The sequence below is a fragment of the Pelmatolapia mariae genome, linkage group LG7 (assembly GCF_036321145.2).
Source record: "Pelmatolapia mariae isolate MD_Pm_ZW linkage group LG7, Pm_UMD_F_2, whole genome shotgun sequence".
NCBI classification, from domain to species: Eukaryota; Metazoa; Chordata; class Actinopteri; order Cichliformes; family Cichlidae; genus Pelmatolapia; species Pelmatolapia mariae.
This window is the reverse complement of record NC_086233.1, coordinates 16,675,552-16,694,791: the sequence shown is the minus strand read 5'-3', so window position 1 is coordinate 16,694,791 and position 19,240 is coordinate 16,675,552. Positions and strand designations below refer to the sequence as shown.

The following is a 19,240-nucleotide window of genomic DNA, read 5'->3' as shown; positions in this document are numbered from 1 at the left end:
TTACATACAACTTGCCATCGGGTATATTTGCTTACTCATTTCTAACTGACGTGCTTGGCCGCTAAAGTTAGTGCTAAACAAGAACAACAGGTTTTACTGTGTATCTTTGACAGCCCACATGACAGAGTAATCTAAAAAACTGTAACATAACTAGTTCTTTGCATGCTTATCCTTGGAGTCATTTTTGACCAGGACATGTCCTTCAACGCACATATTAAACAAATATGTAAGACTGCTTTCTTCCATTTGCGCAACATCTCTAAAGTTAGAAATATCCTGTCTCAGAGTGACGCTGAAAAACTAGTTCATGCATTTATTACTTCTAGGCTGGACTACTGTAATTCATTATTATCAGGATGTCCTAAAAACTCGCTGAAAAGCCTTCAGCTGATCCAAAATGTTGCAGCAAGAGTACTGACAGGGACTAGAAAGAGAGAGCATATTTCTCCTGTACTAGCTTCCCTTCATTGGCTTCCTGTTAAATCCAGAATTGAATTCAAAATCCTGCTCCTCACATACAAGGTCTTAAATAATCAGGCCCCATCTTGTCTTAATGACCTTGTAGTACCATATCAACCCATTAGAGCACTTCACTCTCACACTGCAGGCTTACTTGTTGTTCCTAAAGTATTTTATAGTAGAATGGGAGGGAGAGCCTTCAGTTTTCAGGCCCCTCTTCTGTGGAACCAGCTTCCAGTTTGGATTCGAGAGACAGACACTATCTCTACGTTTAAGATTAGGCTTAAAACTTTCCTTTTTGCTAAAGCATATAGTTAGGGCTGGATCAGGTGACCCTGAATCCTCCCTTAGTTATGCTGCAATAGACGTAGGCTGCCGGGGGATTCCCATGATGCATTGAGTTTTTCCTTTCCAGTCACCTTTCTCACTCAGTATGTGTTAATAGACCTCTCTGCATTGAATCATATCTGTTATTAATCTCTGTCTCTCTTCCACAGCATGTCTTTATCCTGTTTTCCTTCTCTCACCCCAACCGGTTGCAGCAGATGGCCGCCCCTCCCTGAGCCTGGTTCTGCTGGAGGTTTCTTCCTGTTAAAAGGGAGTTTTTCCTTCCCACTGTCGCCAAAGTGCTTGCTCATAGGGGGTCATATGATTGTTGGGTTTTTCTCTGTACCTATGAAGCGCCTTGAGGCAACTTTTGTTGTGATTTGGCGCTATATAAATAAAATTGAATTGAATTGAATTATTCGTCCATTATTTACTTTTAATCACAAGAACCCCAAACTGAAAGAATAATGATGACAATAATGACAAAAATATAGGCAGACACTTTGGGTAAAACAGAATTAGCTGATTACAGTCTAAGCGCTTCAAATAGCTAGCATGTATTTGCATTGTCATTTGGTCATTTTAACTCATCACTGATGCTGCCTTTCAAAATCTACTAACCACAGTGTTATTAGGCTGTGTGAGGCCAATACAAATGTTTTTTTGTTTCTCATGTCATATAAAGTATTTTATGCCATTGGATTGATGGCTTTGCTCCTGAATATGGCACATCATTTTGTTATCTATATATGAATAGACAAATAACAGTATAATCCCTGCTTAAAAGAAATTGGTGTATAGTATTCAGAATACCATTTTACTACAATTAGAATAGACAAATAAATCTACCAAACACCACATGGACTTGATCAATACACTACGTAGTTGAATATCTACCACTTGTAACCACTTGTATAATGGCATACCAATAATTAGAGGCATCCCATTATACAACATAGCATACCACTTTGTCTATCCATGAAGCCAGATATGACACAACAATTAGTTAAACTGCAGTTGTCTTAAAGACATAAACACCTGGATGGCCTCTAATTTTCTGCTACTAAATTCACATAAAACTGAGGTTATTGTACTCAGCCCTAAAAATTGTAGAAATATGGTATTTAACCGGATACTTACTCTGGATCGCATTACTGTGGCCTCCAGTAGCACTGTGAGGAACCTTGGCGTCATTTTTGACCAGGATATGTCCTTTAATGGACATATTAAACAAATACGTGGTACTGCTTTTTTTGTATTAAGTAGTATTACCGTTATATCTCTGAAATTAGGAACATCCCATCTCAAAATGACGCTGAAAAACTAGTTCAGGCATTTATTACTTCTAGGCTGGACTATTGTAATTTATTATTAATCAGGATATCCTAAAAACTCCATGAAAAGCCTTCAGTTGATCCAAAATCAAGAGTACTGGCAGGGACTAGAAAGAGAGAGCATATTTCGCCTATATTGGCTTCCCTTCATTGGCTCCCTGTTAAATCCAGAATCAAATTCAAAATCCTGCTCCACATATAAAGTCTTGAATAATCAGGCCCCATCTTATCTTAATGACCTAATAGTGCTGTATCACCTCATTAGGGCACTTTGCTCTCAGACTGCAGGCCTACTTGTGGTTCCTAGAGTATTTAAAAGTAGAATGGGAGTCAGAGCCTTCAGCTTTCAGGGCTCTCTTCTGTAGAACCAGCTTCCAATTTTGTATTTGGGAGACAGACATCCTCTCTACTTTGAAAATGTTAGGACTGGATCTGGTGAGCCTGAATCCTTCCATAGTTACGCTGCAATAGCTGCTGGGGGATTCCCATGATGCACTGAGGATTTCTTCTTCAGTCACCTTTTCCACTCACCATGTCTTTATACACCTCTCTGCATTGAATCATTAGTTATTATTAATCTCTCACAGCAAGAGGATTCTGCGTTGGAATCCACTGGGGTACCAGGAATTCTCTCCAGGTCCTCCAGTTTCCACCCATGCTAGCATATGTGTCCAAGGTGTACCCACCTTTCACTCTATGGCATCTGGGACAGGCTCCACCTTGAAGTTTCATATAAAGTAGTATTACCTAATGGTGATTTGTTAGCGTATGTATTGTCAACTTATAGAAAGTACAGTAAAGGGATATCACATTAGCTTGGACCTCTGACCTCTTCTTCAAGGTCATATAAGGTCAAATTTTCATAAAAGTGTTGAGAATGAGCTGCTTAGTTAGGAATATACTGTAATATAAAGTTATTCAGCTATCCATTATCTACTCCTATATAATGTTGGTATAATAAAGAAAACATCTGTCACGCTACATTTATCTGATTTTTACTGCACTACAAACTTTTTACAAGTGAGCAAAGAAACAACACAAAAACCTGTTTTTCTGCTAGTCTGCTGTTGACAATAATTAATTATTTGACAATAATAATTATTGGCAAATAAATTAAATTTATTTGCCAATAAATATTTGGCAACAATTATGCTGCCAAATAAAATAGCATCCTGCACATAACAGGGCTACTTGCATTACTTTGCCCACTAGGTGTCTCTCTTGCCATACACACAGTCCATGTTAGAGCGCAAAGACGTTTCTCTTCAACACTTTTCAGAGTGTACTTCCCCGGTGAACAGTGTGCTGCGTTATCCTCAGCATAAGCCGATTGTTCGGTTTTCATCAACAGTCGATGGGAAAGGGAACTGGGTGTGAGTTCTCAACAGCTCTGTGGCCACCACACTGCACATCAAAAACAAACAAACCAAACAGCAACATCAAAGCCTCGAGGGTCCTCTGAAGAGTTCAGTCACAGCCAAATGCACCGTCAACGAGCACCGCAGATGTGACTCACACAAGATGCTCACGGATAAAATTGGACTTCCCGTTCCCAGCTCTCCCCCCTTTTACTAAAAACCACAGAGACCTTTGTAATCCTATAGGACCTAAAACTGGCTCAATGTGACTCAGTCAGACTTTGTAGTATTTCCTATATGTTATTGTTTCAGAATGTCTTGGAGTGGCTGTTTAAAGTCTTGAGTCCACAAAGCACAACACCGGAACAATACCTTTAATTTTCTCTTGGCTCTTCTGTCACAATGCTGGGTGGATCCTGTTTGGTCTTCTGAGGAACCACTAAACCATTACGTGGACTGCTGCGACGCAATCTACCATCAGATCCTGCACACCGTATCAGCATTTTACTAAAGCATTTGCATTTCAAACCAAGTTAAGCACCGCTCCTATTCACGCAGCCTGCTTAGTAGTTACTTTGTAGAATATATATATATATATATGTCTTTCAGATACGTTAATCATATGACTCCTCTAATGCATACTTTATTAAGGGTCTGAACGGTCAGAAAGTCCTTTAAAAAAGAAAAAAGAAAACTTTAACTGAACTCATCTTTAGGGATTACTTGGTAATTATCTTACACAGTGGGATGGTATGGTACATGTTCTCTTTCCTTCACTCGGTTTCGTGCGCGAGGTTACGGTCCTCCCAGTTCCCACTGTGGACACACCCACTTGTTTCAGTGAGAGAGAAGTGGGAGCGCAGGAGGAGGAGGAGGACACATAGGCTTCAGTCACACAGCAGCAGCAGCTTTAGAGGAACTCATCCAAACATCTCCGCTCATCCTTCGCATCACAGCGACCATCTATTGATACCCGGCTGTCCAGAGGTCCATAGAAGCCTCGGTAAACTCCCTGTAACTCACAATAGGCGTGGATCTCGACTTAGTATTCCGTGACCTTTCGGATATAAATCCCACGGAGTTGCACTCCCCGAGCGTAAGGCTTGCATCGTGGCTCTTGTAGAAGTGGCATGTTCGAGGGAAACTCCGGGCACAATTGAACTCCTGCTTTCACCCAAAGAGGTAAAACAAAACAAAGCATAATAATAATAATGATTATAATAATGATGACAATAATGCTAAACCACCTCACTGCATCATGTTAAAGCGTGTGGCTCGATTGTTAGATAGTAACTACGAATGCATCCCCCTTCTGCTCTCACGATGACGGAAAGCTCCAGGCTGGAGCATTAGGAAGCGCAACAATGTTTACATTCGCTGATCACGTTCAGGTTCATTTTATTGATTTATTGATTTATCGATAGCTGATCTCCCCTCGGTCGTCTGCGTTCATGTCCTCAGCTGTTTCCTTGCACATTCGTGCATGCTGGGGATGTTTTGCTTGTTTAAAATGCGACGTCAGGTGTGACACGCTCTTCTCGACGTTACAAAGCCATGATTTTAATTTATTTAATTAGGTTTTTTTTTTCAATTGCACGGCGTTTGTTTGTGCATTTAGACTTGAGATCGTACATTTCGATTCCGACCAACACTGAAGAAGCAGGCGAACACATCTATAGCTCATTGCTCTTTCCTCTTGTTTTGCATCTTGCTTCAATTACCGCCCCCCACTCACCGAGTGGCAGATGTACAGAACGAGGTCCACATAAGCTCCGGTGTTTACTTTTGAAGTGACTCCCCTCCCATCCCTCTTCTTGAGTCCATGGTTGACTGTGAACACCTGGCAATGATTTTTAAACAGGCTGTAGTCAGCCAGGCCCTGGCTCGAGTCCAGTGGCTGCATGTGCATGTCCTTTAACTGTGTGCTTTCTGAGTGAGGCGTGTAGTGTGGGCTTTCTGGGCTGTGTGCTTGGTGTGTGGATATGATTTCTGTGAGGGATGGGATGAGGAAGACATCTCTCTCTCTCTCTCTCTCTCTCTCTCTCAGCCACCCAGCCAACCACACATTTTGGCACTGCTGGCATTTCTTCCTGTCTGGACCCTTTGGTGTACTGACTGTGGTATTATAATAGAGGGTAATCAGGGAAGTCCTCCAGAGCAGCATGGAAACCTCAATGCTGATAAGCTGTGACAAATTATTATTTTAGTCTAGTTGTTTGTATTAACTTGTGCAACAGAGATATTTGCTTTATTTATTTATTAATGACAAGCTGTCACATATTTTAATGGTCATCAAATGGTTTGTGTTTGAAATTAGGCTGCATTATCTGCACATTTGTGGTAAATTGGGCACCACCTTTGCAACTGTGAGTCTTTCTCTCCACTGTCCTTAAAAATAAACTATAAAAATGACCGTTTTGTAAAAGAAATAGAAATATTAATGGCACAGCAGAACTTCTCAGTACTCACAGCAATGTCTTTTGTTCTTTCTGACCAACAGTACAAAACCTTCAGGAATTTTCTCACCAATTTGGTTTGAATGGAGGCAGGGTGGGGACTTAAACTACTTGAGGTTGAACCTCTTTGTAGGTTATGTTAATAAGGTTTCATTAACCTAAAATTCTTTGCTACTTTGCTTTGTCATAAAGCTATGAATAAGTAGGAGGAAGAATGTTGCGTAAAGAATAAACAGTCAGAAACATCAGATAATCAGATAAATTATGGTATGAAAAACTTGAGTCACCAAAGAGGGAAGTGCAGCTCTTGCTAATTTTTCCCCAACATGTTATGTAAATGTTATCATTTGCTTATTATTATTATTATTATTTTTTTTCACTTTGAAATTGATTATATTTTCCTATATTCTCATGGGAAATGCACAAAATCCACCTTGTGCAGATTGCGTCTGCAGATGTGAAGATATGTCCAGGAGTTTGTTCTCATTTAGAGCAGGAGTAAGACAGCCTGCATTAGTTCATAGCCGAAAAGGGTTTGTCAGTTTAATCCTAGCTTTGAAATAGTTTTCCTTTTGCATTCCGCTTGTAACTTCCATGTAATTTACAGTTTCCAGACAGCTGTCAGGAATTTTTACAGACTTGTCACACTCGTGATGTTTGAATCCGCCCTGTGCCTGTGGATGATGAGATTAAAGTAATGAAAGGTAAAGCAAATTTAAACAGTGATACGAGTTATCTAATTTCCTCTGTAATCAGTGCTTAAGATCAAAACAAGAGAAACGTGCTTATGTTTCAGAGGTTAGTCTAAGTTTAAGCTTATAATCAGGAAGCAAATCCAACACTTTTAAGCGTAAGTGCAGTCTTCAATTATTCTTTCTCGTTGCATTGTCTAAGATTTGTATAAAACTTTTTTTTGTTTTGTTTTATTTATTTCTATTTTGAATCTAGCCGTGCTTGTATATGTCACAGATGGGTTTTGGGACCAGCTGCTTGAGCTGGTAATCCAGGCTTTACCCTTTAATATGCAAATAGTTGAGGCATGTGGTTTACTGCTCTTTTCATTGTTCACCTTTCCCGCACTCCCCAGTATGCGGGCGTGAGTGAGCACTTTCGTTTGACAACAGGGAAAATGAAGATTGTGCAAACAGATCACCTTTGGTAATTTTGCGGGCCAGCAGTGTTTTTTGGAGGAATGAGTGCGTTGCAGTGAGATTAAAATGGAAAAGCTCTGTTGTGCTTTGCTATTTTATTGCCACTAAATGATATGTTTGGCAAAAGAACAGAGACGGTTAGCAGCTCAGCTAAGTGTCTATCATTTACTGGTAGACTATAATTAGCTTGTAATCATTTTGCTACCTAGTATGAAGCTAAATTATTGGACTAACTGAAGTGTTTATCTGCCAGCTCCAGTGCCTGAGAGTACCAATGGTTCTATTTATTAATATGCCAATGATTAACAAGTGTGAAACCTCTTCATTTTAGCGCCTGACATATAAGGATCACATATTTAAATCGAGTCACTTAGAAACCCTGAGCTGCAATGTGTCCGTGTGTGTGTGTAGCATGTGACGTGTGCAGGGAGATTAGGTGAGGATGTTCTCCTTACAGATGAGCCAGAGGCCATGAGTTGACAGGTTGCCAGTTTTGTCACTGCAGGAATGCAGTAAATCCTGTTCAACCGGTGGCGGTTGGTTTTGGGTTTCATTAACTTGTGATAAATAAGATTCTTCCTCTTTATACAAAGACGTGGAAAGGCTGTGCACAGGCATCGCCGTCCTTTGAGCTGTGCGCTGACATCCCTGTGCGAACATGTTCAAAGGGACAAAGCCCAGAATCATTAGGATTCATCCTCTGAGCACCCTGAATGCCAAAAAAATAAAATCAAAATTCATAGCTGTACATTCAGTATGCATTGAGATATTAAGCCCAAGGTATGAGTGCCACTGCTCACCAGAAATCCCCACTGGACTTGCATTTATACCTGCAGGGATTGGGCTTGATTTCCTATTCATGAGACTGCATTCTGAGGATTTTGGAACAGATGATGCAACTTAGGGAAAATGGAAACTGTCCTTAGCTCTCTGTAGCTTTCTTTTTTTGAAGAGGAATCATTTATGACAGCAAGGAACTTTTGAACTCTTTCACTCTTGAAGTGAAAATCCTATCATTCGAACATCAAATGCTCACCACCTGTAGGTTTGTAAAACATTTGCTTGCTGACAGAGCTTGACCCCTTTCAGCTACAATAGATTTTGCTTTAGGAGAGCCTTTGAAATGCAGAAAAGTGTAAATATTTATATATGTATGTATGTATGTATGTATGTATATATATATATGTATATATATATATATGTGACTTCCTTTAAGCGTTGAACCTCCATAGACATTCAGTTTTTATTAAACGTCTACATCTGTTTTATACCTAGCATATAAATGGAGGTCTGTTTCTTCTTCTGAAGCATTTTATTGATGTTTTTTTTTTCTTATTGAGCCATCAGAACTTTTTAATCATTATAATTCACAGCAGCTGTCAGGTTGTGGAGCTATTTGCAGTCAAGAATGAAATTACAAAACCATTAGAAACAAGCCCAGTCCTGTTTTTGTACTAAAACCTACCCTTACTACTAAGATTAACCAGCCTTCTATCAAATTCTATCAAGACCGATAGACTTAGGGGCAGGCTGACAACTTAAAATGTCTGTCAGCTGTGGATTTACTGGGTCAGACAGGGACTTGGTCCCTCTGTAAATAGAGTGCACAAGGCACTTGACATGTCTAGAAATTGGTTGGAATAAAAGCGAGCTGTGAGCGAGCACAGGGCGAAGACAGTGAAGATGGGAGCTGTGATTTTCTGGGAGGAGAGTGTGCATTTCTCAGAGGCTTAAAAGAGCCCCACTGTCTCTTTCTTTTTCCCTTTTCATGAAGAATCCTCTGCAAAGGGAAACTTCATTGTTAATCGTGGCATCTCTGAAAGAGGAGGATTAGCATTGCTCAGAGCTGCAAGGCCTTGCAGTCTCTGCAAGAAGACAATTGTTATCTACTCGACCTTCAGAACCCTCAGATTTATGCTGTTTTGTAATTTGTAATCACTTGATCTCTTTCTGAATATCTTGATCTCTTGGGAAGGATTGAGATTCCTCCTCCAAAAATACATTTTACGTTTTTCTTTTAATCTCATTGTGGATATCAGTGCCCAACAATGTAATATTTCAGCATCAACATCACCACATAGTGCATTCACTGTATTCACTTCACTAAACCTACATTTTTATGACTAATTGTACAGGACAAACAGTTTGTTTGCACTGTAAAGCTCCTGATTAATAGCTATTACATGCCCCATTTTTCAACATAAATTGCATCTAGCTTTAAATTTTAGTGGATGTGTTTAAAAGGTTAAGATACACCATATTACAGACTATTTGAAGACGGAAGATACACGTTGTGGGAAATGCTGAATTGGTGAATAATAATTATGTGTAGTGGGCTTCAAATGTGCAGTGCATTGATGAGAGATTTTTCTTTATCGCTTTCATTTTAGGATTCAATGAAAATGTCCGTGTGCGTCCATGAGAACCGAAAATCGCGAGCCAGCACCGGCTCCATGAACATCTACCTTTTTCACAAGTCCTCCTATGCCGACAGCGTCCTTATGCACCTCAACTCGCTGCGGCAGCAAAGGCTTTTCACTGACGTCTTGCTCCATGCTGGCAGCCGCTCCTTTCCCTGCCACCGCGCAGTGCTGGCTGCCTGCAGTCGCTACTTTGAGGCCATGTTCAGCGGTGGCCTGAGGGAGAGTCAGGCCAGTGAGGTTGACTTCCGTGATTCAATCCACCCGGAGGTTTTGGAGCTCCTGCTGGATTACGCTTATTCATCACGGGTGGTCATCAATGAGGAGAATGCAGAGTCGTTGTTGGAGGCTGGGGACATGTTGGAGTTTCAGGACATCCGGGATGCCTGCGCAGAATTCTTAGAGAGAAACCTTCACCCATCCAACTGCCTTGGCATGCTTCTGTTGTCAGACGCCCATCAGTGTACCAAGCTGTCAGAGCTCTCCTGGGGCATGTGCCTCAGCAACTTTCCTGCTATTTGCAAGACGGAGGACTTCCTCCAACTGCCCAAAGATATGGTGGTGCAGCTTTTATCGCATGAGGAGCTAGAGACAGAAGACGAGAGACTGGTTTACGAAGCTGCTCTTAACTGGATCAACTACGACTTGGAAAGGAGGCACTGCCATCTCCCGGAGCTCCTGAGAACGGTTCGCCTTGCGCTATTGCCTGCCATCTTTTTAATGGAGAACGTCTCTACCGAAGAGCTAATTAACTCCCAGGCCAAGAGCAAGGAGCTGGTGGATGAAGCTATTCGCTGTAAGCTGAAAATCCTGCAGAACGATGGCGTTGTTAACAGCCCATGTGCTCGACCAAGAAAAACCAGCCATGCCCTGTTTCTTCTGGGTGGCCAGACTTTCATGTGTGACAAGTTGTACCTCGTGGACCAGAAAGCCAAAGAGATCATCCCAAAGGCTGACATCCCCAGTCCACGGAAGGAGTTTAGTGCCTGTGCAATTGGATGTAAGGTGTACATCACTGGTGGTAGAGGCTCAGAAAATGGCGTGTCCAAAGATGTTTGGGTCTATGACACTGTCCACGAGGAATGGTCAAAGGCGGCACCCATGCTGATTGCCAGGTTCGGCCACGGGTCTGCAGAGCTGAAACACTGTCTCTACGTCGTAGGTGGTCACACCGCAGCGACAGGCTGCCTTCCAGCTTCTCCATCAGTGTCTCTCAAACAGGTGGAGCAGTTTGACCCCGTGGCAAACAAGTGGACAATGGTAGCTCCTCTGAGAGAGGGTGTGAGCAACGCAGCAGTAGTTAGCGTCAAACTCAAACTCTTTGCTTTCGGAGGAACCAGCGTCACCCACGACAAGCTGCCCAAGGTGCAGTGCTACGATCCGCAGGAGAACCGATGGACCGTGCCTGCATCCTGCCCTCAGCCATGGCGCTACACAGCCGCCGCTGTCCTGGGAAACCAGATCTTCGTCATGGGCGGAGACACAGAGTTCTCAGCATGCTCGGCATACAAGTTCAGCAGCGAGAGCTACCAGTGGACAAAAGTGGGTGATGTGACTGCCAAGAGGATGAGCTGCCAGGCTGTGGCATCAGGGAACAAACTCTATGTGGTGGGTGGGTACTTTGGCACACAGAGGTGTAAAACTCTGGACTGCTATGACCCCACACTGGATGCGTGGAACAGCATAACTACAGTGCCATACTCACTCATTCCTACTGCTTTCGTCAGCACCTGGAAACATCTACCTGCTTGAGTTCAGAACCCTCTACATGCACCCTTTCCATTAGGTAAGATTGTGCTCCTGATACCTTTGATTTTACGTGCCTTGTGGAGTACTGGTATTATGCGATATATGAGAACAGTTGTATGAAGCAGGTTTTTTTTGTTTCAGTTAGAGCTGTAAAAAAATCCAATAAATTGCCTCAAGAAACTGGAAATGTAACTAGAAACCCTCAGCAGTACACTTCCCTTCTGTTTGAGACTAGCACCTCGAGGCTATGTTAGCCACTGCTATAACACACCTGATTCTTTGACAGCTCTGTCAGCATTCGTGTTTGATCTAGGGCAGTCCAAGGGTCGGGTTTTCCCAAGGGAAATCATACAATTTGATCCTTTTTTAAGAACCCTCCATCACAAATCTGACAGTGCTACACTAGAGCGATTCTTTGAAGCACTCTTTGAAGGGTTTGACAGTTTTTGGTAGTATAAACACTCAGTATTGAATTGCATTATTAATGTTTTACTCCTGTATAGATGTATGTCTATGTGAATTGCATTTAGAGTTTGAAGTATCATGATTTTAAAGTTAAAAAGAATTCAGGCCTGTAACGTGATGCAATTTTTTGCTCTGTTAGGCTGTTAGATTTTCACAATAAGAGTTACACTGGCAAGATAAGTGGAGTGGAGGGCAGACCAGTGGGGGATTGATAGGGCTTGTGTGCTTTAGTTAAGTGAGTTATGCGGCTGCGGGGATGGGCCGAAGGACAGAGAGGGTAATTGAAAGAGAATAGGATACTTTTATTGCTCCTGTGGGGGAAATCTCTCTAAGAGGGAAAAAGGGGTCTGCCAATTAGACAAGCTCCACACCAGCAGGCTGCAACACCCCAGCGCGGATAATCCACTCTCAGTTGCCTTCCTTTGATGAGGTTATGGTCTTTACACTGGGTGAGAGGGAGGTGGCCGGCGACTCACGCAGTGTCGGAAACCATTCTTCATCAGCTACAAGATGAGGCGACTGCAAGAAGTGTCAGCGAGGGACATGAGGAGTCATTGTAAAGCTAGACGGCGTGAGACCTACCCCTCAGCCCACTCAAACATACACCATCCTTCATAGTAGTGGCCTCGCTCTGAAAATTTACGGTCTCTTCCGGTTCCGTCTGTGCCTTCCTGGTCTTATTTTTAACTACGGTCTCCAGCTCTGATGGTAAATAGGCTGGACGTATGTGGAGCATGGGTAGTGAGCTGGCAAACCTGATCTTTCTGCGCACTGCAGGCTGGAGGGTCATGATCACATCACATCAGACAATCACTGCAACCTACTCCGATGCCCACGCACACATAGCCTTGCAGACAGTCTTTCATTTTTCTCTATTTTTTTTCTGAAATGGCTAGCAGGTATGAATGCAAAGTACTGACATACACAGACGGTGTCCCACTTGATAATCCCAGGAAACTGCTCGGAGTGGCATCACTGCTATAAGGCTGTGATGTTCCTCTTCTTTACTGGATGAAATATTTTGCATTGTTTCTTTTTTTGTGACTTGTCTCTGAAAGAGAGACTGAAGGCCTGAACTATCTGTAAGCCAGCGCAATAAAATGCTCAGTGAAGTGAATAATCCTGCCACTAATTTAATAGAGAATTTGTTTTTTTTCTGTCTGCCTGTCATGGCAACTGACAGTCTACTCAATGAACCCGGTGAAAAGATGAAATGTGGAGGAATGGAAAAGAAGGCTGACTGTTTAGGAATAAAAGGAGAATGAAGGATGTTAGACCTCACAGGAGGAGATTGTAGCTGTGAGGGGAAAAACGAAGTTTGCAGTCTTTTTCTCCCAGGGGAAAATTCCTAACTCCTCTTTGAGTTCTCCTTTTTTATTTTCTCAGAAAGCTGTTAGCAGGGAAAAATGGTTGAGGAATTACCACCAAAATGACTAATGTGAGGCATAACAGAATCATTTTAGACCTCAGTCTTTGTATGGGTGAAGCCAATATAATGGTTGGTGGGTTTTGTTAGCATCAGATGAAGCCACGCTAGCTTTTTCTCAATTTTCCACAGTTAGCTGCTAAGCTAAACTAAGATAAGCTAAGCTAAGCTAATAATCCCATCTTTTAGAACATGTCAGAGTAATCAGGCTTCAAACAACAAACTATTGACATAAAAGTAAACAAATGGAGATCACACAGTATCCACTGCTTTAAATACTCTAGCAAATCTGTGTTAATCTCTGGACTAAAACAAAACTCAGGACTCCAGTTTTCAGACTACTAATAATTTTGAACAGAAATCCAGTACTTAAATAGGTTTCTGGATCTGAAGGTACACAACAGCACTACCCATACGGGGAGAGTGTAACACAGACATATACTCATATGCACTTCACTTACCTCTTTTCACTCTATGTGTTTATGCACTACTTTGCATTTAATCACGAGTTATTATTATTAGTTTCTTCTTGTTAAAAAGGGAGTTTTTCCTTCCCACTGTTGCCAAGTGCTTGCTCACAGAGGGTTGTCTGACTGTTGTGGTTTTCTCTGTATTATTGTAGTGTCTTATCTTACAGTATATAGCACCTCGAGGCGACTATTGTTGTGGTTTGGCGCAATGTATAAATAAAATGGAATTTAATTAAACTGAATATACTGCTAACAGAAAGCAACTTGTAACCAACATGTGAGGCACGCTCACTCAAATGACACCAAACACTACACTTCTCTCACTGTGGTTCCCAGCAATACATTCACTGAGTTTGAATTAGATTCAGTGATTCTGCAGTAAAATACAACCTGTGGACTGTTCATACTCCTAAATTGTTGTTTAGATCATGTGCATCACTCATGTCTGTTGTGATTATTAAGTGAATTCAACACAATCCAATACTGCTCATGTAAACACAAATACACGTCTCCAAAAAGCTGACTCAACAGCAGGGATACAGTCCACTAGACAGGAGTTTGGTTTTATTTTGTGCACCCTGACTCTTTAGATAGAAAAAAAATCTTTTATTCCTAATCCATCTTCTGTACTGTTTTGAATAATTAAAAAGTCACCTTTAAACTGTTTAGCACTGTTTGCTTTCAGGCATTTTCACCTTATTAGCCTGCCTAATGAGTCTTTCTTTTCTCTCTCCCTTAGATTTCCCTGTTTTGCATCATCTACTGGTCTCCCAACTGTGAAGAAGCGCACATTCTTTTTCTCCAAAAGAGACACTGAGCAGTGATGTACAGACGCCCGCATTCATTTTGATGTTGCAAAAAGGCAAAAAAAGAAAGAAGAAAAAAAATCAGAGGCATGGACAGATGGACGCTTTCACTAGAACGATGCCATCTCTCGTTTTGTGAGATGGAAGCTGAGGCGTACAGTAAAAAGAAGTTCACGCAAACAAACCAAACAAACTGCTGCTTGGCACAAACTCCCACTATGCGTGGGGCATTTTACACTTGTGCTTTCATGCTGCCACTGGCGTGCTGAAAACATATCACACTACCTGCATTTCTTTCCCCCCGTTCAGTCATGAAATGCTTGTGAAGACTTTATTGTTGTTTTTAAATATTAAGAGAAAAAGAAGAAAAAAATGTATAGCATGACAGATGCCCTGTTTAGATTGCTGGAGGTGGAACACGATGATAGGTTAAAGTTTGACTGAACATAGATGATTTATAAAAGGCAGAATGAAGGAGCAAACACCCCCTCAGTCCTCTAATAAGCTCTTCTGTTTGTATCTTCTTTTGCGTCGTTTCAGACTTGTGCGTCTAACAGCTGTGACACAGAAACAAACCAGGCAGTGACAGGGCACTGCCTGGTTTGTGAGGTTTTGATGGCCAACACCAGCTGAGTTGGAAGAGGTTGGAGGGGTAGATCTGTGCATGGCCAAGGAGTGGGATGGGGTGAAGGTGCCTTGAGGTCATGACCTTACATGTTTGCATGTGACGCTCGCTGAACCAACCCACTGTACACAGGGCTGGGCGGATTTCGGCAGGCTCGGAAGGAACGCCGTAACACTTCATGCTGTAAAAGACTGGCTTTGCTTCTGACAAAAGCAGCGGCTCGCTCACCTGAGTCGTAGCTGAACCCTTTTTTGAGCATGTTCGTGGTGATTCGCTAAGAAAACAAACAAAAGATAACAAAAAAACTGGCATGGACTCTCGTCACCTTAAACGCAAACTGAGAAGTTATCAGTTTCTTCTTAAACTTGCTGCAATGTAGTCTTAATTTATATGGCAATGAATACTCTTGTTATGTTAAGATGTTTTAATCGTATTTATTTTCTTCTCTGCCTGTGTTCATTATGTGAATGTATGTTGGGGTTATGTTGTGCATGGCCGGTTGTTGTGTTTTAATTTCATCGCAGTTGGGGCGGGCGACTGTATTTTGGACAGTCCAGTTTTTTGCGTGAGGTACTTGGTTCTTTTAAGAGGAAACCTCTCCCAGGGTTTCATGGTTGCAAGAGGAAGAATGACTCACACTACGGATGATGTAAAGCAGTCATTAGCAAGACTATAGAGTCCCTTACACTTTAGAAGACTGAACGGCTTTGAAAGAAATGTTGTTTTAATTCTCTTTAAGCTCTAATCTGGGTCCAAACTTGCCTTAAATCAGCCTAAATAAGAGACCAAATGAAGTGGGTTAGATGAACCATAAAACAGAAAAGGCTGGGAGATCGGTGCAGTATATGACCCAGTACCAACAAGGGAGAGTAACCCTGACATGGCTAAGATTGTGACAGCTGGAGGACTGTCACATGTGCTAACTTGGCTTCTCATGAGTCTTTGTAATCATTAGGTTAAGAACTCCAGTAAGCTGTGCATTGTTAAGGGCAGACACCACAGTGCTTTTCACCATAGTGTCATTCATACACATTAAAAAAAAGAAAAAAAAAGAGGTATCCGAAGACCAAAACATGTCTCATTAAACACTTTCATATGAAACACTTGGTAAGATTAATCAGTGTTTTTCGTCTGTGTCTGTCTGTGTGACCTGAACATTGGCGTTTTACAGTTGAATATTAATGGTATCATTGAATTTCAATGTAAGAGGTAATGTTTTGGTGGAATATGTATGTAATTTTTTTTTAAACTTCCATGTGCAGTCAAATTAAATCAACAGGGGATTAACAGCCTAGTAAATTCTGCTTCAGCGCCCCAAGCCACCCAAAAGTTCCCTTTTATTGGCAATTTCAGGACAAACCATTGTGGCTCCATAAGTTTGACCTCATCCAACCACTGAACACGGAGCCTCCGGCCCCGCCAATCAGACGGGAGTACTTCTTTCCCTGTAGAACACAAGTTTCCCTGGCAACAAGAGAGTAATGAATGCCCCTTCAATTTGCAACTAATTGCTGAGTGGCATTTCCCATTTCAGCTCTTTGCCCTCCTTCTTTATCCTCTTGTTTTATCTGGAAATCCAGCCGGCTCAGAATCGGGTGCAGTATCTTGCTTTCATGTGTTGATGTAAATTAAGCCACCGTCGGTGTGCATCAGTTCCTTTCGTCATGTAAGAGTTTTAATTTCTATTTTTATGGCATTATTTTGTACATGTGATTTTTTTCACAATGTGAAATTCATGGCTAAATAAACATGAGAGTTTTTTCCTCTTGACTGTAAAGTGTTGTGTCTTTCTTCTCAGTGCCAAAAACCATTTGTCCATCGGCTTGTTTTAACGCGGTGGTGGTGGTGTGTATTTTAAAGGGCGCAAGGCAGCTTCAGCACAGCATAGGAGACTTTCTGCACTGCTGCATGTTTCACATATTTCGGCAGCTTTGGGGTGAACGCAGCAGCCAGAGTGTCCTGAGGTATTTAAGGCAGTATATCATGCGTACGGCTTTTGTTCTGTGGAGGAGGGACTGAAATCATCTTATCTGTGCCCCTGGCTTCTGAGCTTCCTGCACAAGAACAGCCAGATACTTTCCCTTTCTCTGTCAAGTCACCTTGGCAACAGCAACCTTTTTTTTTTCCTGCCAACTGTGGGGGCTGGAAGACATCATGAAATCTTAAAAAGCACCTCCCCAGCCCTGACTCCCCCTCTCACTTTTTACACCCCCTCCCCCTCCTCTATCTTCCAATGAAATGCACTGCAAAGCAGCCCGCTAGTAGTGAAGTCCTTGCTGCTTTAGGACGTCCCCAGGTTTGTAACAAGTTTTAACATCCCATCAGCCCACGACCACAGAGCGCACTGCCACCGGCTGAGTTCCTCCAGCTCCAAGGAGTCCAGCTCTGCTGACTCTGTTTACATTCTTCGCCCTGACACAACTCCTGACCGGTGACATGTGGTTGAGAAACACCAGTTCTACTGGATCCCCGACCCTCATGCAAGCAAAAACACGCTGGAGGGGAGGGGGAAGGGATGGTGGCTTGAGAAATAAACAAGTGTTTTTTCTGACTGTGTCAGCATGTGCTGAGATGTTGTGAAAAAACAAAAAAAGCTGTGAAAAATCGTACCGGCACCATTTTCACTTTTCTTACAAGAATGTTTTTCTCAAGCACTCTGAGATCCGGGGGAAAAAAACAACATCAAGCTGACACTGAAGGTTAAATGCAGGGGCTTTGTGTGTGGGAGGCCCCTCTGTGCCTCAACAGTCCCTTCATTAATCAAGACAGGAAGTTGGGCTTCCTGTCCGCCAGGATGTCGGCCTTACCCCCCACCTCCCTGCGCCTCCCAGACCATACCGATGGTGGATCGACCCTTTAACACTGTGAATCCTTTGGGTGCTGTAAGCTTATGCAGAACTTGGCTTGAACAGACTAAAAGTCTAGGATTTTGTGTGGGCAGTCTGTATGTGTGGCCGAGTGTGATAAAAACAATGTACCTACATGTCACCGTCGCCTGGCAACGCAGGCATTAGGCTTGACTCAGTAATGTGCACACGCACACGCGCACACAGACAAAAACATTTCAGATGTTTTTCCAGTAAAATATAAAAACTGCACATTTGTTACACGTATCTTTACCATCACTCTGTGTTTTGTAAATGTCAGCAGATGATCTGGAACATGAATGAAAGATGAATGAAAAAGTATCAAAGGTCTTATTTATTTATTTATTTATTTATTTATACAAATTTTGAGATGGGGCACAAAAATGTTCCTGAACAATTAAATATAATTACGTGGCTACGTACCTGGTATCATTGTATTTCATTCATTTTGCATTAGAAGGCCAAAACAAACAGTGCATAAGTCTCACAGTACTGGTTTGTCTGGGGTACTCAACTCCAAGATCTTTGGTTCCTATAGAAAATACAAATACATATACAGATATTTAGTTTCATTTTATTGTTGGATTCTTCCATTTCTCAGAACTGATGGGCACTGTAGTTTTTAACTTTACTGCTACTCAAGCATGAGTCAGAGTGCATTTTATGTCGGTGACTTTTTTCAGTTGTTTACGAGTACACATGTGATGCACTGATGAGTATTTCCAGCAGTGGCACTGTGTATGTGAGATGGCCCCAGAATGAGGGCAAACATTTGGCAAATGATGTTTTTAATTGCCTTTGGAAACAATAAAGCTTCATGGTACAAAGAAATTACAGCATACAATATCAGATTAGTACTATGCTCACAGTAGGGGGAAGGATTCTGAGAGTTAAATGGGCATATTCTCTTCAATCTAAAGCCATAAATACAATATCAGGATGACATGCCACAGAGCGGCAGTGTCAGGCATAGGGGGCCAGAATCGTCCCGGCAAAGACTCAATTAGCCCAGTGGATGGCTTTGGAAAATACGAAGGATTTCTATACTACATGAAAGCAATAAATTGATCTAAAATTTATTACTAGCACAGAGGAAGCATACTAAAAAAGAGGACTTTTTCTGTAAATTAACGAAACCCTAATATTTTTTTGATTTTATAACTACAGGACACTCTGTGCTACGAGAACTTTGTGTGCAATTTTACACACACACATTATCATGTCATTTCACTGGTCCAGCCCACTTAAGATCAAAGTGGGCCCACGAGTTAAAAATGAGTTCAGCTTCCCTGCCATAGAATAAAAACACTAATAGTTAAGCATGCTG

General features: G+C 41.9%; 1 protein-coding gene across 1 annotated transcript; it reads left to right on the top strand.

Moving 5' to 3' along the window:
• The first annotated feature begins 4,339 nt into the window (after window positions 1–4,339).
• On the top strand, window positions 4,340–16,816 carry enc1 (ectodermal-neural cortex 1). Its single transcript, XM_063478147.1, has 3 exons — window positions 4,340–4,660; window positions 9,476–11,291; window positions 14,355–16,816. Exon 2 carries the CDS (start codon window positions 9,482–9,484, stop codon window positions 11,255–11,257), a length of 1,776 nt encoding a protein of 591 aa, XP_063334217.1. The 5' UTR covers window positions 4,340–4,660; window positions 9,476–9,481; the 3' UTR covers window positions 11,258–11,291; window positions 14,355–16,816.
• The last annotated feature ends 2,424 nt before the right edge of the window (window positions 16,817–19,240 follow it).